The sequence below is a fragment of the Nematolebias whitei genome, chromosome 6, assembly GCF_014905685.2.
Source record: "Nematolebias whitei isolate Nwh7 chromosome 6, NemWhi1, whole genome shotgun sequence".
NCBI lineage: Eukaryota > Metazoa > Chordata > Actinopteri > Cyprinodontiformes > Rivulidae > Nematolebias > Nematolebias whitei.
Genome location: NC_056503.1, coordinates 18934312 through 18958364, shown reverse-complemented (window position 1 = coordinate 18958364; position 24053 = coordinate 18934312). Strand labels below are relative to the sequence as shown.

The following is a 24053-nucleotide window of genomic DNA, read 5'->3' as shown; positions in this document are numbered from 1 at the left end:
AAATGTTGAAGTGAACTACTCATTTTTAAATCAACTGTGAAACAGTAATAACGATTTTTAATCCTCATTCAAAGTGGAAATCAAGTTGGAATATGTTACAGAGTAATGATTCAATTTCTTGATCGTCTGTTTGAAATGAGCAAGTTGTGTAAGTTGGTCAAAGTTCAAGTTTCGGTCAACTGCAAGTTTACTGAAAAAGAAATGTCATGTTTAACTTTTACAGCAAGATACTAGAGAATTGACTCCACGGAGTCTGAGTTCTTCATAATATCTTTTGTCTGTTCTTAAACAATCTTAATCTTTTTCCTTGACTTTTTAATAACACCTTACATCACAAAACACACCTCTGTTTTGGTCAATCGACCAATTAGAAAGTTCTCAAATGAACCGGAAGTGAGCTTTTTTAAAAGGTGCAACACTTCCTAGTTCACAGTAGATGAAGTTCTGCAGGAGCTCGAGTAGTTCTGCAGTTCTGAAACTCAGCAGTTCCAGAGTCCAGAATGCTGGAATGCAGAATGCTGGAATGCAGCATGCTGGAATGCAGCATGCTCAGGACATCTGCAACTAAGCTGGACGAGAGAAGTTCAGAGGAATTATGAATGTCTGTTCTGGATGATCTCACGACTCCCGAGGTTTAGCTGTTCTTACGGAGACGCTGAAAGAGTTGAAAGGAAAGCTCTACACCAACGCTGAAACTATCATCTGCAAAGGTAAAAGAGTCGATCTCAACCAAAGCGTACCGTTGGGTCAAGCTGGTCTAGAAGGAGCGTGCTGTTTCTGGTTACAACAGACAAATTCCCTCCCCATCTCTCTCAACTTAAACTTCATTTCCCATCTTTAAAATTCTTCTTTTTGCTAGAAATTAATCCAGATATTTTTAGAAATGTCTGTGGTGAAGCAATGGAAAATCATGGCCGTATGGTTTTCCTGGTTGTAAAGCTAATTAATTATGTTGTTATTTTAAATTTTTGCCAATTAATGTAAATGTGTGATGTGTTAAATTTTGATTCTGAAAATAAATGACCACGTTCATTTTGATGGGTCAAAGATAATTAACGTCTCATGTTACATTTTTAATTATTCAATGCACGACATTATACAGTCCAGAAAAATGAAAGAATCCGTTTAATTTATGAATATATATCAGCATATGTTCATTCTACATATCTATATCTATATATATATATATATATATATATATATATATATATATATATACATACATATACATACACACACATACATACACATATATGTATACACACACACACAAAGGTGTTTTAAACCCTTCCCACACTCGCAATTTTCTAAACAATGTTTCTAACCTCTAAACGCTCTAAGAGCACAGCATGTCATGATTTCAGCTCTCTGCCTCCGGCTGCACTCTGCCACCTGCCAGCGCTCTCGGCCATGCCCATTTCTCCGCTGCAGAGCAGAGATATGACACGCTGCAGGAGGAAGCTTCTCCTGCAGCTGTGGGCTGCACACAGGTGCTAAATAATTTTAAATAATTTATTTTAAATAAAAATGTCATGCTGATCGTGCTGCTCATCCATCATTCAGCCAATTGTGTGTCATGTCCAATCTTATTTTGAAGAACCGCGATAGAGCGAGTCCGCAAAAAACAAACAGCAATGTAGCAAGGGACTACAGTATTTCAGGATGGTAGAGGCAAATGCTCATCTTAACAAATAGACATTAAATGTAGTAGTGAATTAATTTTCTGTAGGATGCCAACGCAAATGTCAAAACTGAATGGGTACTGTGGGAAGTATTGCAATGCATCGCAGCAGCATCCAGTGCTAAACACACAGAAAGTTTTTTTTTTCTAGAATTGTTAAAGGGTTTGGCTATTTTTAGTTTGATGTTTTTCTCTGAATGTCAGGCGCTGAAAAATTTCTCATAGGTTTTAAAAAGAGCGATCCCAGGGGGTTGCAACCTGCACCAGGAACGCAAAGATCAAACGGAAACATTTACAGAAAAAGCACAAAGATGCAGCATAAAGTCCTGAAATGGGAAACTCTTTAGCTTAAGTCTGGAACTCAGTCTGATCTTATATTATTTCAGAACTTTTGGCACCAAATATAGATGACAGCATTTAGTGAGATGTTAAAGTATTCATCCTGTTGGGTAGCTTTACTATTTTGTTGCCTTAAAACTAAAATTTGAGAGATTTTTCTTTTTGATTATAATGAATGTTAGCAAAATAATTAAGATAATGTTAAATGTGGATTCTTTTTAAATAATTCTAAATATTATAGAAGTTAAAAGTTGTAGGTGCATAATAAAATCATCACTTTGTCTTTGAAGCTCCAATTATTCACTCCAGAAGCCACATAATTAGTGAGTAATCCAAGTGTCAAACAAGTGGTACGCCGATGTCTGCCGTCACCGAGTGGCTTGAATTTTGAATGTTTGTAGGTGTTGATACGAGTGTTTTTCTGGACTGGAACTGAACATGGAATGCAGGTAAACTTTGATGTTTTTGATGTAAGATTAAGTGGGCAGCAGTTACACTGTGGAGAAGAACAGAGGTATTTATTTTTGCTTGTTGGAGGCAGCACAGAATGACAGCTGGCTGATGGTGGCCTTGGACACTCCAATCATTTAGGGAAATTACCGGTATACTTTTTACCAATTAAAAAAACTAGAAAGCACAACAACAAAAAAACGTTAAAACGTGTCATCTGGACCAGTTTCTTTAAGTGAGAAACGTTTCGTCCCCCATCCAGAGGACTTCCTCAGTTTACGGCCTGTCATCCAGATGCGTCCCTTAGGTAGCCCTCACTGCTGTGTTTCAAGCCAACCTCCTGTTGGAATCTCAGAAGTAGGCTTTTAGCATGTGCAAACAGAGCACACCCATGCAAAACAGTCAATCATGTACAACAATCAAATGTTTTAGGCCAGATGGCCAACTTGCTACTCACATAAACAGCTTGAGGACAACCAAGGCCAAAGTGGTTCAGAGAAAGTTTTGTAAGCTCAATTGTACATGAAGATAACAAAAAGTGTTAAATCTTGTCATCTGGACCAGTTTCTTTAAGTGTAACTGATAGTAGTCTTAAATAAACTGGACCAGATAACTAACCTTTTTTGTTATCTACCTGGATGATTGAGCTTACAACACTTACTAGAAAGCATAGTTTCTTCAAATGACAGGGGTGGTCGGTTTAAATATAATTATGGCAGTGGTCATCTTGGATTTTGATGTGTGATCACTTGTCAATAGGAGTCTTCTACCGCCTAGATGCAGCAACACACCAAAGTGGAAGTCGGCGTGTTCATTTTTTAAGGTATCATGCTAACAAGATGAACAGACATTTATGGTGGTAGCCATCTAGTAATTTGGCCTGGCAGCCCAAATTGTTTTAGGGACTTTTCCCACGCCTAGATGCAGCCACACACCAAAATGGAAGTGGGTAACTCACTTAATTTTAAAGTTTTCATGCTCACTAAACAAACGGACGAATGGATGAACAGTATTTCCAATTCCCCTCTTCACTCAGTGACGGGGGACAGTGATCAACACTTGGTCTGAATCAACGCCAGTGTAACACCTCTGAGTGGCAAGAGACAACATGAAGATCAAAACAATCTCCTCAGAGGTCAGAGAAAGTTGTGGAGAACTGATCATAATTTGAGTTTATAAAAAATTAATAAAAAATAAAAAAAATTCTCAAACCCTTAAACATCCCACGGTGCTCCATTAAATGGGTTATTATAAAATGAATGCATTATGTCACCATAGCAAACCTATGGAGAGGGTCATCCATCAAATCTTATGGCAAGATCACTTATTACCAACAATGAAGTCAGCTAACAGAAGAGATGCAGCAACTAAAGGTGCACAACACAATCTGGACCGCAACACCAACAACAAGTCAGAGTTTCTTCATTTGTCATTCGCACAACATGTGGTGCGAGCAAGAAGACCGCGCAATCAGCCTGTTGAAACAAAGCACGCGAGCAAAGGTGTTCAAATGTCCCTGAAGGGACACTCGCAGCTGGATACAATATGGATTCCTGGGGACAGTGGAAGATGATCTATCTGTATTATCTGTTGAGGATGTTGAAGACGCATACATAATTGGATTTATGAGAACAGAATTTCTGCTTTTTGGGGTCGGCGGTTACCTGGTTTATCAACAAATGCAGAAAATGTTGGCAGCCATTCTGAGCTTGGTAAAGCTGCCCGGCTTGTATGAAGGAATGTAACGAGTGGTAAACTCTCAGACTCAGATGCTGTATGAGCTGAGCCGTAAGCTGGATGCGATTTCTTGGAATTGCAGGCCACTTGCGGCTCCTGGGACTCACTGGCGGGAAAGAATCAACCTTGGAGAAGGCTACAAGCTCGGTCCGGTGGTGTGACCACAAAATTTGGCTGTTTGGAATCACTACTGAGACGTACCAGCAGAACTATGAAGGCAGACATGGAAATCAAGCAGTCTGCCTGACCCAAAACAATTGTGTCATCTGAATTTGGCTTCCCCACTCAGCCTTGAATTAGCCAGCTATCTCAAACTTCTGGTTGTTTACGTGAACGAGGAGCCCCCACCCCCACCCCACACACACACACAATCACTCCCCTCCCAAGGACATCTGTGGATCTGTGTCAGAGTTGAGCTGGCTGATGGACACTGTGCCATCTTATCAGGACTATGGAACTTTCTGACAGTCCACGGACAACTAACTGCCCTCGTCTGCCTCCTCATGCATAAGTGTATTATGTCATTATGTCTGCTGTTTATGTGCAAGATCTTTTTTCCAACTCTCACACTGTGCCCCGGCCAGGACATAGTGCGAGATAAGTTTTTTTTTTTTTTTTTTTAAACCTCCTCCTCGTGTTTTCTCTTTTCCTTACTTTTGTCTGTTTGTCTAAAACAAGTCTCACTTGTAAAAGAGCCACCGATCCTCAATGTGATTAATCTGTATAAGTAAAGGTTGAATGAATGTTAGACAGCGTTTGTAGCATTTTAAAGTGTTTGTATCTTCGTTTTGACCTTTTTCCCTAGTTCTTAGCTTATTTTAAATTATTTTATATGGACCATTATAGCTACTTTATCATATGTAGGTAATCCTAATTCAGCCACAAACAAAAGGTGACTACCTTTAGTTTGGGAGTCTTTGCCTCAAATGTAGCAGTTTAAGAACGGTTTACAAATGATGATGGGATGCAGCAGGAGAAGGTAAATGGTAGTTTAGGAGGAAAAAAACTAGGCGTTTATAAAAATCTACACCAGAAAAGAGAGTAGATCTTTCTAAGTGATTTCATTTGAAAGCAGGAACAGTGTTGGACATTTTTTCAGACTAAAACATTTGACCTTCTCCAAAACCTATTCTATTCAGATAATCCAAAAGCAATCTTTAGGTTTTCTTTTTCTCAATCAATTTTTGGATTTTACTTTCCAGCCTGACACAAGTAAGCTGTTGCCATGGCAGTTCAGACAAAGCAGGAATGATAATCGTTTCTCCATGGCAGTGAGTGAACTGTAAAACCTAGATGGACTGAGTGAGCTGACTGAAAAGCAGGACAGGTAATAGGACTTGAGTTTTGCTGCAAGTTTCATTTGTGTCATCAGTATCTACAGCCAGGCACGATTCTAGTATCTGACCTTTAGAAGTGCTTAGCCATATGCTTAGCCCCCAGTACTGACAATAGCTCTTGGCTTGAACATTGTATCCCATGGTGTGGTTTTGGGAAGTGCAAAAGCTTAGGTCTCCCATCCAAGTACTAACCATGTCTGATCTTGATTAGATCAACTGCTTAGATTGAGCGCATTCAGGGTAATATGGACGTAAACAAGCTCAGTCACAAATAGGAATTTTAAAGGATCATAGGATCAAAGACTAAACTTATGCAATCAGAAGTTGTAACATATCTACACACAAAACAAAGCACAACTAGCTTTAAGCATTAACCTTTTATTCAACCATAAACCTCTGGCTGCAAAGGGTTTCTATTGCAAAACCTCAACAATGTTGTTTAAGGAAAAGTGGGTGTTGCTCCTGCAGATAAGGGGCGTTTGCCTTGAGGACAAATTAAGGTTGTCGATTGGTCAGTTGCTTAAGAGCCTACTGGAGTGATTGACAGGTGGTGTTGAGGATCTTACCCGTGCAAAAAAAATATTGATTTTACTAGCCCGTCATCATTTATTCCATATTTATTAGAAATGTATTAAATATTTTGGTGAATTTAAGATTTGAGAACCGAGCTTCCTTACAAAATCTTGATTGTTTATTTCTCAGGGGTGCCGAGTTAAAATTTGGGGGTGCTTCAGCACCCTCAAAAAGAGAGGATAAAAACACTACTGCCTACAACTGTAAAGCTACAGGAGCTGGACCTCATACTCAAAAGAAAAGGCTCATTCATGAATGGTGCAACAGATCAGAGTCATGCACTTTCTGCTTTACTAAAACTGCTTACAAATAAAGGAACAGAACAATGTACATTTTCTTACATTGACTAGAAGCTGCTTTCTAAAGGATCTTCATCTTCACTTGGGGGTGGGTGGGGGGTGGGGGGGGTGTCCTCGTAAATAATTAAACCAGGCAAAAACGCTGCTGAAATTTTTATCAACAGAAGCTTTCGGTGCATCCAAACCTCAGCTTGACTGTCATCACTTGAACGAGCTAAAAGATCGAGCAAAACTTAAAATAATTCAGAAGGCCAGCCTTCCAGTCAGTTTTCATCTTAAATTTTTGTTGTTCAATCCTTGTAAACATGGTCATTTCCATTATCATGCGATACTGCGAGACCTTGTGTAAGCAGGTGTGGAGAATGACTCCGCTACCACCACACTAAACTGTAGCTCAATATCTGTACAGGAACTAAGTTTTAGCCATGTGTGTGTTAGACCCAGGTTAATTAGATTGGTGGCCATCTTGAATTGACTCCAAATGTTAATCAGTTGCATTAATTTCTGAAAGTGTTCATAAAATTTGTTTAGTGGTTCTTGCAAACAAGAGTTGATTTGAAGAGTTAACCATTCAGTAATGTGCTTAAGATGCCTTCTGGATGCCTCCCTTTGGAGGTTTTCTGGGCATGTCCTTATTTATTTCAAATTATCCAGGCAGAGCTGGAAAATGTTGCTGGGGAGAGAGATGTCTGGGTTTCTGTCCTGGACCTGTTGCCACCACAACCCAATGAACAAGCTGTAGAAGATGGAGATGGTTGAAGCAAAAATAAATAGTGCAATACGTAGTGCTCTGTGTATGTGATGAGACTGACTTTCAGATGTTAACGCACCAAATTTTTATTTCAATATCTATAAAATCCACTGTTTGTGCAAATTTTGTGCAGGCTAAAGTGGATTAACTGAGGCAACTATATTTATTCAGGATTACTCCACAAGGTAAACAGCTGCAAAAGGTCAAACAATTACTTTTTCAAAGTTTCAAAGTCAGTCATTGAGATTTTTTGTTGCCAGAAAAAAAAAAAAAAAAAAAAAAGTACTGCATGCGTCACATTACAGGCCTGTTATACAACAATCTGTAGCAATGGGCTGGACAATCCTCGTTTTTAACCTTGACCTTGATGTAAGACCTAGACCAGAGGAGATGGAAAGTGTATGCATCACTGTTTAGTGATGGTGTTTGAAAGTTTGTGAAGCCTTTACAATTTTCTAGATTTCTATGACTTAAAGCATGATCAGATTTTCACACAAGTCCTACAAGTAGACAAAGAGAACCTAGTTAAACAAATGAGATGAAAATAGTATACTTATTTATTTATTGAGGAAGATGATCCAATATTACATATTTGTGAGTGGTAAATGTATGTGAACCTCTAGGATTAGCAGTTCATTTGAAGGTGAAATTAGAGTCAGGTGTTTTTAATCAATGGATGATCAGGTGTGAGTGGGCACCAATTGATTTAAAGAACAGGATCTATCAGAGTCTGATCTTCACAACATGTTTGTGGAAATGGATCATGGCAGGAACAAAGCAGATGTCCGAGGAGCTCAGAAAGAGTTGTTGATGCTCATCAGGCTGGAAAAGGTTACAAAACATCTCTAAAGAGTTTGGACTCCACCAGTCCACAGTCAGACAGATTGTGTACAAATGGAGAAAATTCAAGACCATTGTTACCCTCCCCAGGAGTGGTGGACCAACAAAGATCACTCCTAGAGCAAGGTGTGGAATTGTGTGCAAGGACACAAAGGACCCCAGAGTAACTTCTAGTAATCAACTGAACATCTCTCTCACATTAATGTTCACGAGTCCACCATCAGGAGAACACTGAACAACAATGGTTCATGGCAGTGTTGAAGGAGAAAGACACTGCTCTCCAGAAAGAACATTGCTGCTCGTCTGCAGTTTGCTAAAGATCATGTGGACAAACCAGAAGGCTGTTGAATGTTTTGTGGACAGATGAGACCAAAATAGAATTTTGATGGGGTGGGGTTGGGGGCTAGCTTTTCTGTACAGAAGAATGGGCTAAAACTGATCACCAGTTAACAAACGTTCAAGTTATATTTATGTGGAAATATAGAACATTCTACAGGGTTCACAAACTTTCAAGCACCACTGTATGTATATCAAATTAAAATAAATTATCTTGAGCCAATCAGAAATGATGGACTGGAGAAGAGAAAGGTTGTGAATGCTCAAAAAGAGACTTTACACACCCATCTTTCAACAGGTATATAACAGAGGAAAAAACAATCCCCCTTTCACCTTTTGCAGAAGTTTATAACTATAATAATTATACCCAAAGATTCAAAATCCACATATGACCAGTGTATATCCAAATGTCCCATTAGTGTTGAAAATGTACAGATATTCAGAACACTAATTTTCAAAATCAAATCATTTATTCATTATCCTCAATGATGCAACAGAAATGTTCCAATGCATAGAAACTTCATACAGCTGCAATAAATTAGACAAACAACAAAAAATCCACATTCTTCTCAGAAATAGGAGGCACACACAGTCTGAGTCATAAAGGTATAAATATATACATATATACACCACATGTTGGTTTCTTGTGTTTGTACGTACGGGGTCAGTTTGCTCCTGATCAAACAGCGATGGGGTCGTTTTACAGACAAAATACAAAGAAAATATCCACATCACAACTTGAAAAATAGAAATTTCTCTTTATCTACAGCTCAATTATACAAAAATCAGGCACAGTTTCTCAGAGGAGCTCGTCTAGAAAAAAATATCCAAGTTTTGCATATTTTACAGTGTTGTAATAACTCGGTGAAAGCACTCAAAAAGTGGCCTCCAAACTAGTAAACTTCATCCCCAGCTCCACTGAGTGGTGGACACTGACCAACAACACGCCCAGCATCGGCTTTCATTCAGGGCCTCTAGTTAGAAGAGATCTGTGCTTCCTAAACTCCAGACTCCATAAAGTCTTCGTCTCTGGGAGGCCTCTTCTTCAGACTGTAGTAATCCAGCTCATCCTCAGAGTCCTGAAAAGACCAGGACAGGAAACAGGTGCATGTGAAACAAAAACTGCACAGTGGCTGAAACTTATATATTTCACAACCCTTCAAGTCTTATTGTGAGACAGAGGAAGTGTAAAATTAATTTAGTAAACTGCATCTGGCAGAGATGTCTTAAGTTATTTATGGGCTGATGTGTTGGTGTTAAAATGTAAGGTTGTGTAACGTACCGTCAGATGTAGGTCACAGCATGCGACTCCCTTTACTTTGGCTCCCTGTGGGTGGGGGCCATGCTCCTCTCTGATGGAGAACAGACAACAAAAGATAATTATGACAACAATCTAACAATTATCACAGCCTGTTTGTGCTGTTCTGACATTTTACTTGAGTAGTTTTAAAAAGGTGTGGAAGAAAAATGCTTTAAATCCCAATCATTTGTTAAGTTTTTTGAACTCCAAACTTAAACTTGAACTCAGCTTATTCTTGCCCAGAAGAGTACTTTCACTGTTAGTTCCGTTAAAATTAATCTAAATCCAGCAGCCAGTTAAACAGTGAAAACAAGTAAAGCACTGTTTTCACAAAGAGGCAAGTCTCACGAATAAATCAAATCAAATCAAATGTTTTTCCTTCAGATCAAATGTGCCTTCAAAAAGAGTAAAATTACAATTTAGAAACTAAATGTGCGCAAAAAACAATCACTGGAAAGTATTCAACTAAAAATGACACCTTGGGTTCATAAACATTGATACAGCATACTGACATAAGCAGATTCAACCTTTTTTTAAACAGGTTAGTCTCATTGAGTCACGAGGAATCATCTACGAGAGACCTGTTTTAGACAAAAAACATAAGGTACACAGCAATAAATGGTCATAAAATGCATATAAAATAAAACAAATAAAAGTAGTGATATAAAACAATAAAAATCAAGTTACATTTTAAAACTGTATAATACTAAAAACAGGAAGATGTCTGCATTAATTTTTGTATTGAACTTAATTGTTTAAAATCCCTTAGAGAGGTCAAAGTCAACAGCTTCAGATCTTTTTGCAAGATATTCCAGGAAACGGGAGCGGAGTAAGAAAAAGTCTTTTTGCAAAGTTCATTTCACACTGAGGGAACACTGCAGGTCATAATGTTATGAGAGCGCACGTTGTAACTGCACCGACGACGTGACATGAAGGAGATGTATGAAGGCAACAGACCAAAGAGTGATTTATAAATGAAGATGTACCAGTGAGAGAGTCTGTTAAGTTAATGATGACCAGCTGACCAATGAATACAGGGTGCAGTGGTGGGTACAGTAGTTACAGCCAGTTATGAATATTAGCGTGCCATGATAGATCTGCAACATCTGCAGGGTACTTGCAGGAGCATTCATGTAAATGTCACCATAAATCGATGGCTGGTAGGAAAGTAGCAGCTACAAGGCGTTTCATAGTATTCAGAGGTAAGCAAGAACTATTTCTGAAAAAGAAACCCAGTTTTAGTTTCAATTTCTTTAAATTTTTTTATCATATTTTTGACAAGCGTCTTAAAAGAGATGTACCTGAACCAAAATTCCCAAGTATTTGTAAGAATCCACAAACTCAATAGGAACATCATGAGTGGATAAGATAGGAGGAAGAACTGTGGTATCAACTTTTTGTTTGAAAACAACATCCCTTTGGCGTTATCAGCATTTAGCACCAGTTTGAGATGGAACAAGTCTGACTGGATGATGTCAAAACCAGACTGTAGAAGCTGGAAAACCTTAGTAACTGTTATAGCTTGACAAACAACTGTATCATCAGCATAGAAATGCAAGGATGCGACAGGAAATGTTCTAACCTGCATTACTTATGTAGATTGTAAAGCGAGTGGGTCCCAAGACTGAGCCTAGATTGTAAAGTGAGTGGGTCCTAAGACTGAGCCTTGTAGTACACCATTATTGACAGTTAAATAATTGGAAGTACCATCGTGTTGAGCACAAGACAGCCACGAGCATTAAAAAAAGAATGTAGAAAAACATCAATAGAAAAGTGCTTATTAATGACGACAAACAAAAATGATTCTTTAAAACTACATAATTCTTCCGGGTCAGGGAGGAGACTGTCTCAGGTGGAAGAATTCAAGTATCTGAGCTTCTTGTTCACGAGTGACATGGGATGGAGTGAAGTGCAGGATTGGGTCTTGCCCTCAGTAATGAAAGTGATGCTTTGGTCAGTCATGGTGAGGAAAGAACTTTGTTGAAAGGCACATTAAATTCAACCTTTATTTAAATAAGTTGGTCTCATTGAGCCTCGAGGACTCATTTACAAGAGAGACTCGTTTAGTAAATCAAGAGCAAAGCTGCTAGTGTGTCTATGCTCCAACCCTCACCTGTTGTCATGAGGATTGGATCATGACCAAAAGAACAAGATGCAAGCAGCTGAAATGAGCATCCTTCATAGGGTGGCTGGGCTCAGCCTTAGAGATAGGCTGAGGAGCTCCGTCAACTGGGAGGAGCTCGGAGGAGAGCCACTGCTCCTGCGCATCATAAGGAGTCAGTTGAGGAGGAACGCCTCATTTTTGAAGTTTTCCAGGCAGAAAGAGACCTCAGGGCAGACCCAGAACTCTGTGGAGGGATTTATGCATCTTCTCTGGCCTGTGAACGACTCGGGGATAAGCAGTAGAAGGTGGAGATGGAAACTATCATAAATTTCTGCGGACAACATTGTATCTGAAATAAATAAGTTAACAAGCAGCTGTTGGAGCTGAAAAATATTAAACCCATGGTAAACTTGTAAAAACTGCAATTCTTGAAAAGTCATCTCAGTCTGTGTCTGCTGAGTCTGTGCAATGACATCATCAACGTTGTTTATTTGAACATGAACGTTTCATGAACTGTGAACAGCTACATGCATTTAGCATGGTGGTCATCAGGTCAAGTACATTTCTATCTAGGCAAAGACTGGGAAAAAGACCACACGGTCACAGTGGAGACTCATTTCTGACGGGATGCTGAGAGTTTGCACTTAAGGAAGGAGGCATTCAGGGTCAGGCAGAGGAGGAGGCATGTTCAGGGGATAACTGGGCCCAGACCAGAGACTGTTTCAGGCAGAAGGACAACCCGCATCAAAAAGGACATTTGCTGTGTGACAGGGGACCAAGAGACACATTACCAAGGCAACAGGAGGGTACTAGATGGGAGGGAGAGATTTTGGAGACTTTGTCAGAAACCTTGTTCCTACCTAAACTTCTTCTCGTTAGTTAAGTTTATGGCCTTCCCAGCACTACACTATGGACCTGGCAGAGTCCATCTGAGAACCTTAATAAAACCACTGAACTGGTATTCTTGCATCCTTGTGGGTCTTTAATTTTTTTTTATAGTTTGTCCCCCGATGATTTGTACAGCTTTTCTACACCTATTTTGATGATTTGTTGGGAAGTTTTGCCACTTTGAACAAGAATCTGGAACGAAAGAAGAATCTGGAACGAAAGAAGAATCTGGAACGAAAGAAGAATCTGGAACTACAGCCATTTGAATATATAGAATACGACCGTCAGGTTTTTGGAAGTGAAATGGACCCGGATATTTTTTAAAAATTTCAACCACCTACACTAGCTGAAATTATGACAAAGGAATGAAAAGCACAGCTTTTTCATCTGAAGGCAACTTGAAAATCATTCTAACATCAGATGTACTCCAACTTTAATAAATTTAAGGAATATTTAAATACATTGTCATGTTCATTTAATATTATTACAATATCTGAGACTTGGATGAATACAGAAATAGGATCCGACTGTTTTCAAGTTGAGGGATATGATTTATGGTTTATGAAAAGAAAAATAAATGTTGAGGTGGCGTAGCAATTTATACAGTCAAGTCATTAAAGAGAGACTAGGGTAATGTGTCAACTGTGACTGAAAACATACTTTAAAACAAAAGAAAGCTGTACAAAACCAAGTAAAAATGCATTGCACATATATCATCCAACAGACAATTTTAGTGACTGGCTGAGAGTAAATTTAATGGAATAACTAACAAGGTTCTGTTTGTATGTGGAGATTCCAACAGTGACTTGATAAATATTAACAATCACAAACATACAATTGATTTTATTAAGATGAGGCGCAGTATAAGCCGTTTTACAAAAAATACCAGACGTAGTAGAATCACATCTCGTTCAACTACTTTAATAGATAATAATTTTATTAAAGTCAGTTGGTGGATTATTAATCAACAACATCAGTGATCATCTAACCATTTTAGTAATTTACAACAAGAATTGCAAGACTAACAATAAAAATAAAAAATATATTAGAGCGCTAAAACATGAATATGTGCTGCTGATTATCCATGCTGCTGATCTCATGCTGCTGATTATTTCATGCTGTTGTACTCATCCACCCACAGACTCATGTTTGTGCTGCTGTTGTTCGGTGCATTGTTTTGCACTATTAGTGACTAGCGTATATCTTAGTTTATATCTTAGATCTTTATTTACCGTTTCTTTTACAATCTATATTTTTGCCATTGTCGGATGTAACCGAGACCCTGTGTACACAATTTCTTTCCAACTCATGGACCAAATGTGATGCAAATGATAAGAACCTTGATCTTGACCAATCAAGTTCAAAATGACTTAATGGAACACAATTGGGATGCAATCTATCAAAGCAGAGACATTAATGGTGAATGAAACATTTCTAAAACTATTTGTCACATTATATGATAAATATTGTCTACTGAAAATCTGTAACTACAAAAAGTACAGCAGCTGTTTTTAGATGACTAGATGAGATGGAACTTTATGATCTCGCAGGAACAGGATAAAAAAAAACGCCTGTAATAAAAATTAAAACACTAAAAATTTCACAAGATGGTTTTGGTATAGCTATGGTTTTGACACATAAAAATCATATTTACTGTTGCTGGAACATTATTAGAAGGATTGTGTTACAATGGGTTAGAAGTTATTTAAGTAGCAGACAACAGGATGTGAAACTGGGAAGTGTGTGTTCACAGTCGAACAAGTTTAAGTCAGGTACTCTGGATGGATTCTTGTTTGGACGTTGCTTGTGGGGTTCCGCAGTGGTCAGTTTTGGGTCCTAAATTCTTTATAATGTTTGTAAATGATATATGTAAACTATCTGGAGTTATGAAATCCGTTTTATTTGCTAATGTAAATTTATTCTTGGTTATACTCTGGAACGTTTGTTAAAAGATGTCACTGATGACATGAAAAAGCTAAAAATATGCTTTGATTGTAACAAACAGTCTTTAAATGTGACCAAAACCAAAATAATGTTTGGGAACTGTAAAACAGACAAGGAACTGAAAAGATGAATACAGATGAATGAAGTGATTGCTGAAATGGTACATTGTTAAATGTCTTGGTGTTACTGATGAACGATAAGTTTCAAGTAAAATATTCAAAAGTATTTCAATACTGAACAAAATTAAAACTTGTTAGATTAAATAATAAATCACACTGGATTCTGTACTGTTCTTTAGTTTTACCATACTTAAGTTACTGTGCAGAGATTTGAAGAAATAACTACAAAGCATCACAAAAGTCACTAACCATACTCCAAAAAAAGAGCATTAAGTGTAATTAACGAGGCCTGGATCATACCAACTCACGATTTATACAATCAAAATTGCTAAAATTAAGGAAAGAGTTAACTACCAACAGTTCTAACATGCATAAAGCTAAAAATAAACTGCCAGAAAATATTCACAAACTAAGAGAAGCGAAGAGGTTTATGAATTAAGAGGTACAGTATGTCAATACCAAACGAAGCCTATTAGAACAGTTTGTGTTTCTGTCTGTGGGGTGAAGCTTTGGAACAGGCCGAGTGTGGAGCTCAAGCAGTGTCCAAACATGAATCAATTTAAAACATGGCATAAAATAATTAGTTAAATATCACACTTGAATAATCATTATTATTGTTAGTATCACCAATTATTGTTTGCATGAATGTACAATGTATTACTGTCTTAAGGTTATATTCACAGGGATTCTACTTTTGGGAATGCACTTCATTAATTATTAATTGTATTTATTATTAATTATTTACTTTTTTCATGAATAAGAAGTGATTGGAATAAGGTCACAGGAGAAGGAGTTGCCTTATATGCGTGTAAACTTCTTCCCAGTCCTTTGAGTGTAGGAACATTGTATATTAATAAATGTTTGTTATTATTGTTCTGTTCAATTAATTCAAAACAGAAAAAAAGAAAATCTTACATCATGAATTAATATGTAATATTGTGGAATTATTGGTAAATAATAATGTTGTGCTGGCTAAAGTGGTATTATTGGTATTACTATTTACCAATAATAATAATAATGTTGGCAGCTCGCTGAACAACATGAGGGATAAACATGGATCTCTGATGTAATGGCAACAATCTCTCTAGAGTTTAGTATTACACTCCCCCCTGCTCACCTGCTCACCTCAGAGCCTGGTTTGTTTCAGCTGTCCGACTTGTGTTTACTCAGGTACGCTGTGTGCTTTTCCAACCTTTTTGACAAGAAGACCGTGTCAGTGTCCATTTTTACTGCAGCCTAAAGTTCAAGTGAACAAAAGTGAGGTGCAGCTGGAAATATTAACTCTATTAGGACTAAAGGTTATACATTATTAAAGACCAATGTTATGACTAATGGATGACTTCAACCTTCTGAACTATCACAGAGACTTGGGTACAATACACAGCACATTTCAGATAGTGACTTTATTCCAACCTACACAACATTCTGATTATTCCGTTTTCAGATTGTGTATATTTAACGTTGGACAATAATTTGATATTGATATAGATCACGATACTTTTATTCAACAATGGTGGGATGACATTTTTGATAATTTGATAGACATTACGCTACGATTACTGCGTTTCACTGACATTTATTTTTCTGTTGCCGTGTGTGGTGTACGTCAACACACACAGAGCTCAATTCCAGAAGGAGTCAATAGTAGTCAATATTGGAATTATGTCGTCATTGACCGAAATTAATATATCGTGATGAAAGTTTTGGCCATATCGTCCAGCCCTACGTTGAATCGTTTTTCTTGTGTACATGTTACAGGTCATCTGAAAACCCTACAGACAAGTGTAATATTCAAGCCCGTTCTAATAAGATCAACGTCCTTCAAAAACATGGAGGCTGGAGCATAACTTGGGTTTTTCTTCAGTGTCGGAAGATCTGCATTCTTTTTAATTCACAGCCGTTCTGATGTCCCCCATCTGAGGGATTTGAATTGTGAATGTTTGTATTTTTCAGATGAGTGTTTTTCTGGACTGGAATTAAACGGGGAATGTAAGTCAACCTTAATGTTTTTGGTGCAAGATATTCAAGTGGGAAGGAGTTGCACTGTGGAGAAGAACAGAGGTAGGGTGGGCAGCACAGAGTGACTGATCCTGGCGAGGGAAGGGAAAAATTTTATCCAATGCCAGGTGCAATGGTGGAGCCAGGGGGTGACCAATGGTAGACTTGGCCACCAAGGATTATTCTTCAGCCACCTCAAGTCCCAACCCAGTCATTTGAGGAAACTATATCTTCAAGCAATAAAAAAAAAAAAACTAGAAAGCCTAATTTCTTCAAATTATAGGGGTGGTCAGTCTACATACATGGTGGTGGCCATCTTGAATTTTTTTAGTGGCAATCCATTTTTCAAAACAAACTTTTTAAGCATCCTGACACCAAAATGGAAGATGTTTACTCACAACATGCATGGATGGCATTTCCAGTTGCTCCTTATCCCACTGTGATGGGACAAAAACACAGTCTTCTCTCAAAGCAAGTGATAGTTTTTTTTGTTTTTTGTCGTTTTTTTTGTTTTTTGTCATTGTTAAAGGTGCCTTTTTACATTTTAAAAACCCCACCTAAAAACTCAATAAATGCATTATGTAGTGTGTATCACAAGGTAGTGAGAACACTCCAGCAGGACATCACAGTGTGATTAGGTTTTAAACATGTCAAAAGAAAACGACTAAGATGGACGTAAAGTACGCCACAGCTTTATTTAAATGTTTACTCCTATCATTAGCTTATTTATGTGAGGTTAAAAAGCTGGTTACAAGACAGTGTCTTGTTCAGAGTAAGTGTCAATTCTGGATCTAAAATCCTAAAAAGGATTAGACTGAAAACGTAAAGTTCATCATCCAGCGAGTGACAATGTGGCGGCTACACTTTATGACTATACGAGCAAAGGTTAGTTAAGCCACTATTAATGCCAAGATAATTTTATTTTACTTTAAATGTGAAGAAGTGGATGAAAGAAGGATAAAACGGAAATCTCAAAGTGAAAAAAAGAAACAGCTTAAATACGAAATATTCCTGAACAATAAGAAAAACTCAACATCTAAAAAGGTTTGCACAAACTGTTAAGTTATAATAAACCGCATGTCACTTAACATTTATGACAGTCAAAAAAGAAACCAGCACTTGTCCATGCACCAAGTTGCATTAAAACTCCACCAACTGATCCAGGTTTGATTCAAAGCACGTTTTGATATCAAGCAGATAATCCTAAAGCCAAATGTTCACCTCTAGTTTCTTTTGTTCAATCTTCATCAAATTTGCAACCCAGATGCACGATCTAGAACTGTCAATGCTCGACTTGCTAATGATTATCCCCCGGAGACACAGCAGAGAATGGGAGGAGAAATGTACTCACCCCTCCATGACCTCTATGGGGGATCTGTTGACCTTCGATTGGCTATGCTGGTTCTTGGGACAGAGCATCCGTCCAATCAGAATGGGGGTGATGAGGCAGGAGGGGAGGAGGACGAAGGCGATGAGGACAGCGACATCGGTGAAACGAATGCTGGGCGCTGTGGAGGGGGGAGTAATGTGAGGTCAAAGGTTAAACTCATCATGGTGATCATGATCAGGTGATTTCAGTACATTATAACACTCATTTCATTCAACTGTCAAGAAATGAACTCTACACAGATTTACTGCAGCTCGGCAAGTGCAGCTGCATTTGTAGCGTTTACACAAAAATCAGCTAAAACAGGAAAAAAAACATCTTAAATTATACACACACACACCACATATATACCCTCACTTACTGTATCCTGGGTGTTACGTTCCAGACACCCCCGCGATAGGCGAAAATCCATGAAGTAGGGACGTATTTATTTTAATATACAGGTCCTTCTCAAAAAATTAGCATATTGTGATAAAGGTCATTCTTTTCCATAATGTAATGATAAAAATGAAACTTTCATATATTTCAGATTCATTGCACACCAACTGAAATATTTCAGGTCTTTAATTGTTTTAATACTGATGATTATGGCATACAGCTCATGAAAACCCAAAATGCCTGTCCCAAAAAATTAGCATATTTCATCCCACCAATGAAAGACAAGTGTTTTTAATACAAAAAACACCAACCTTCAAATAATCATGTTCGGTTATGCACTCAATACTTGGTCGGGAATCCTTTTGCATGAATGACTGCTTCAATGCGGCGTGGCATGGAGGCAATCAGCCTGTGGCACTGCTGAGGTGTTATGGAGGCCCAGGATGCTTCGATAGCACCCTTAAGCTCATCCAGAGTGTTGGGTCTTGCGTCTCTCAACTTTCTCTTCATAATATCCCACAGGTTCTCTATGAGGTTCAGGTCAGGAGAGTTGGCAGGCCAATTGAGCACAGTAATACCATGGTCAGTAAACCATTTACCAGTGGTTTTGGCACTGTGAGCAGGTGCCAGGTCATGCTGAAAAATGAAATCTCCATAAAGCTTTTCAGCAGATGGAAGCATGAAGTGCTCCAAAATCTCCTGATAGCTAGCTGCATTGACCCTGCCCTTGATAAAACACAGTGGACCAACACCAGCAGCTGACATGGCACCCCAGACCATCACTGACTGTGGGTGCTTTGCACTGGACTTCTGGCATTTTGGCATTTCCTTCTCCCCAGTCTTCCTCCAGACTCTGGCACCTTGATTTCTGAAAGACATGCAAAATTTGCTTTCATCCGAAAAAAGTACTTTGGACCACTGAGCAACAGTCCAGTGCTGCTTCTCTGTAGCCCAGGTCAGGCGCTTCTGCCACTGTTTCTGGTTCAAAAGTGGCTTGACCTGGGGACTGCGGCACCTGTAGCCCATTTCCTGTACACACCTGTGCACGGTGGCTCTGGATGTTTCTACTCCAGACTCAGTCCACTGCTTCCGCAGGTCCCCCAAGGTCTGGAATCGGCCCTTCTCCACAATCCTCCTCAGGGTCCGGTCACCTCTTCTCGTCGTGCAGCGTTTTCTGCCACACTTTTCCCTTCCTACAGACTTCCCACTGATGTGTCTTGATACAGCACTCTGGGAACAGCCTATTCGTTCAGCAATTTCTTTCTGTGTCTTACCCTCTTGCTTGAGGGTGTCAATGATGGCCTTCTGGACAGCAGTCAGGTCGGCAGTCTTACCCATGATTGCGGTTTTGAGTAATGAACAAGGCTGGGAGTTTTTAAAAGCCTCAGGAAATAAAGGCTATATAAAGGCTTTAGAAACCCTTCTCACACTCTTGTAACGTTCTTAATGTTCTAAACTCAAAATGCTCTAATAGAGCACAGTGAAAGAGAGCAGACAGACTGAGGCTACAGTTACTGAGCCAATCAACACTTGGGGCAGACTGGCCATCGGGAGCACTGGGACATTTCCTTGTGGCCTAGCCCACTCAGTGATGGCCGAGGGGAACTAAAGGGTCGGTTCGGGTCACGCTTGATTTTAAATAAACAATCCAATAAGACAGACACCACCACCACCCCGCCCCTCATTTCTTTTTCTGAGGCTGTCTGTCACAGCAGAACAGACACAAAACAGGTTGTGCACCTCTGCTCAACTGTGACAGACAGCCTCGGAAAAAGAAATGAGGGGGCCCCTCAACCATCACAGAGTGGGCCAGGCCACTAGGAAATGTCCTGGTGCTCCCAATAGCCAGTCCACCCCTCAGCACGATGCTCTGGTTGGTCACCTTCCATCAAACAGCAAGTCGTGTGTCGTGTACAATCTTACATTGAAAACCAGCAAAAGTGTGTCTGTGAAAGTCGAACCACGAAGTATCGAGGGACTAATAACACGACGACAACGACAACAACAACGTGTATGTATCGTCATCATTGTATGTTCCCATACAATGGCGAAATTGGCTCTCTGCATTTAACGCATCCACGACCAGGCAGAGTAGTGGGTGGCCTTTGGAGGCACCCAGGGAGCAACTGGGGATGGGGTATCCTGCTCAGAGGCACCACAGGATGTGCAATGACCGCGGATCGAACCCAGGACCTTCACTGTATACTTCTTGAGAACACAAGTTTCCCATTTTGAGAAATATATTATTTCATTCACTTCATCGTCATGCAAGATTAAACAAATGTTCCAACATGTGCACCTTAAAAGGGATGACTCAGATTTATAAATGTGGGGTTTTGTGGAAAGCTTATGAATATCTTGCCTGTTGTACATAGCTCAGTAAATGACCTCAGTTTACAGAATTAGTTTAATTCTGATGAGCTAACAGCTTGGCTGAGCAGGACCAACACAAAGGTTGATCGCTTGCCGTCATCTTAAAACTTCAATCCTAAATTTAAAAAATCATTGTGGTTTATGTGAAAGCTATTTTGTAAACGTTTACATTTTCATAAATGTTGCATTAATCACCTATAAGACATGGAAGAACATCACTTGTGTTTGATGTCGTGTTGCAGGATGGAAACGTTGTGGTGAGCAGTGAGCAGAGCACAGCCTGCTGCTGGGTGTGCAGTGCTGCCTGACAAAGTTTAAACTATTTTTTACTTTGAGCACAAGACGGCTCTGTGACAGAACGTCCAATCAGAAGGAATTAAACAAACAACGCAGAATTTGTGTGCGTGTATCCACAGTGCAGATTTGATCTGCGTTTTAAGTTTCATCATTCTTGATGCAGCCCTGCACCAGAGAGCCAACAGGCCGTCACCTTTGCTCTGCTCAGTCTAAAATAAATGAAGCTGTTGTTGTGCTGCCACTGAAAAAGCATAAAATCTCCAAACTCCAAGGGTATTATAAGCATACCTTGCCTTTTGCTTTTTTTCCACTCTTTTCTTCCTGCATGCAGCATTTCAGCTGCAGCAGGAAGAACTAGATTTCTCCAAACATTTTCACAGTCTCCTGGCAACCGGTGCAGAACTTGGGCACAGTTCGTAGCCTACAGGTGCACCCTTCTCCCCTGCTCTGGGCTCCACAACCCGCGCAGTGCATACTGCTCCCCATGTGTGGAAGCTTTTCAGTTTATGTAAAATATTTGTTTTTGCACAAAACCACAGTAGCATCACAATAATTCTGCAAGAATACCTGTGCAACGAAAACCTTAAGGCAACATAGACGTTTACTAAATAGTGCTCGCATCCATTTGGACAAGATTTTAACTCCTTTATGGGCAGTTGTGGCTGAGTGGTTAGAGCAGTCGTACTCCAGTCACACTTCTGGTTTGATTCCACCAGCAATCACATGCTGAAGTGTCCCTGGGCAAGACACTGAACCCCTCATTGCCTCTGATGTGTGTCCCATCAGTGTATGAACGTGATAAAGCTCTGATTAGTCTTTGTACAAATTTAGTAGAGTGCTGTGTGAATGGGTAAATGAGGACACAGATTGTAGTGTAAAGAGCTTCGAGTATCTTGATAAGATAGAAAGGTGCTCTACAAGTACAGTCCATTTACTTTATCTGGTTACAATTAAACTGTATTTGTCTGAAATAAGGTCATTCAAAAAAAACGAACTATAGCAAATACACAACTTTTTTAAAGCCTTACCACAAAGCCCCATTTTAAATGATTCAAACTATCCATCATCTTTTACCCACTTCTTCCTTTTTGTGTCGTGGGGTCACTGGTGCCCATTTCCAGCCATCACTGCGAGAGAGGTGGGGGACACCATGGACAGGTCTCCGGTCCATCACAGGGACACAGACACAAACGAGACAATCAACCAATCACTCACTCACACCTAGAGACAATTTAGAATTACAAATCAGACCAACATGCATGTTTTTGGTCTGTGGGAAGAAACCGGAGTATCTGGAGAACACCCACGCATGCACGGAGAGAAAATGTAAACTCCACCCAGAACAATCTCTGGCTGGGATTTGAACCTGGGTGACCTGCTCGCTGAGAGGCACCACTCTACCAGTTGTGCCACCACGCTGCCCTTGATTCGAACTAGACCTGAGAAAAAAAAAACTAGGTTCAAGTTTGAAACATGTTGCACAGCCCAGTCCAAAGGAAACAATAGTCCTGGACATGCATGTCAAACCCACTACAAAATGGGTCTACTGATCAGTACACAAAAAAAAAAAAAAAAAAAAAAAAAAGGAGAAGATTCATGCCCAACTCCTGGATGACTGGGACCTTCAACTTCCTGGTTGCTTTGCAGCAGCTTCCAGATGAACATGTGTTGTAATGTATTTATCAGTGAGCTTCAGCCGAGTGATACAGATGAGAACGTAACAAAAACAGAGTTCTGACATCATGATCACAACAGACACTGAGTGGTTAGTTCCATTTATCACGACTGCATGTGACTTGCTGTGAAATTTGAAACGCCTCCCACTGACCTCTGTGTGCACACTTCAGTCAAATCAGAGTAGTTTTTAAATTAATCATGTCCAATTCATACACTGAATCTATTTTTGACTGCCAAGTCACAAATGTGCCAAAGACGGGAAATACTTTTAAACTTTGAATAAATAATTGTAAAGAATCTTACGTTTTGGGGTGACTGTGAGCACGGTGTGCGAGTTTGGAGACCCGTGGACATCAGGAGGGTTTCTGACAGAGCATGTGAAGGTCCCGTTGTCATTCAGCGTGGCGTTGATCAGAGCGATGGAAGCATCCCCGCGCGCCGGGGTTCCCTGCCATTGGATACGACCAGCAAACTGACCGTCACGGGGAGGAAAAACACTGGAGGAGAAGTGGAAAAACTGGGGAGAAAGAAAGACAGAAACACCCTTTTAATATAGAACCACTTTTCTTGAATGGACATCAGTTTGAGCAAGACTGTAGGCTCGTACCGAAGAAGTGCAGAGAGGACACGATAAATATGTATTGCAGAATTTTACCAAGTATCTGAAAAAACACCAGAAACTGTGCAAATAATGAGTTTGTTTACTCAGAGTAAATAAGTCCATTCACCTCAGGATATCATTTGTGTGCAGCAGCAGATGGTGGGGGCACTTTTGTTTTTTTTTCCGTTTGGTAAGACAGTTGATTACCGTGAAAGAATGCAAGAGTTCAGTCCAGAAAATGTGATTAAAACTTAAACTACAGTCAAACTGAGTCGGTTTAAGAGGAAAAACTGCAGTTGTTAAGCTGAACATTTAGCATATTAATTTACTGAAAAAATAAAAACTTGCATCACTCCCACATGACACTGACCCAGACTTCTTCAAAACATGACATCCAGAGTGTATCGTGTGGACGTGGGTGGGAGAATAAAAATATGTGATATATTTATATACACAATGAACACTGCAGGATATCAAAAATTTAAATTATTTTTGTATGCGTTTTGGCCGATTAACAACAAACTTGGACAAAAGATAAGATTTTACTGAACTGTTAGATGAATTTCCTGACTAGTCAGAATGTTCTGTTAGGGATTACAGGGGTGGCGCTAGAATGGTTCCGTTCTTATCTGGGTGACAGGAGT

At 39.4% G+C, this 24053-nt stretch overlaps 1 protein-coding gene across 3 annotated transcripts in view; it reads right to left on the bottom strand.

Annotated features, from left to right (window-relative positions):
* mpzl3 (myelin protein zero-like 3) overlaps positions 1-24053 on the bottom strand; it is a 53593-nt gene that overhangs the window by 12781 nt on the left and 16759 nt on the right. The window contains exons 3-6 of one of the 3 annotated variants that reach the window (XM_037677430.1): positions 23112-23325; positions 18048-18204; positions 9626-9695; positions 8995-9422 (exon numbers count right to left, since the gene is read on the bottom strand). In XM_037677430.1, coding sequence (XP_037533358.1) covers positions 9342-9422; positions 9626-9695; positions 18048-18204; positions 23112-23325 — 522 coding nt within the window. In that variant the 3' untranslated portion in view covers positions 8995-9341. Of the gene's footprint in view, positions 1-8994; positions 9423-9625; positions 9696-15858; positions 15935-18047; positions 18205-23111; positions 23326-24053 lie in introns of those variants that run through there. The other 2 variants (XM_037677431.1, XM_037677432.1) reach the window with 2 other exon arrangements.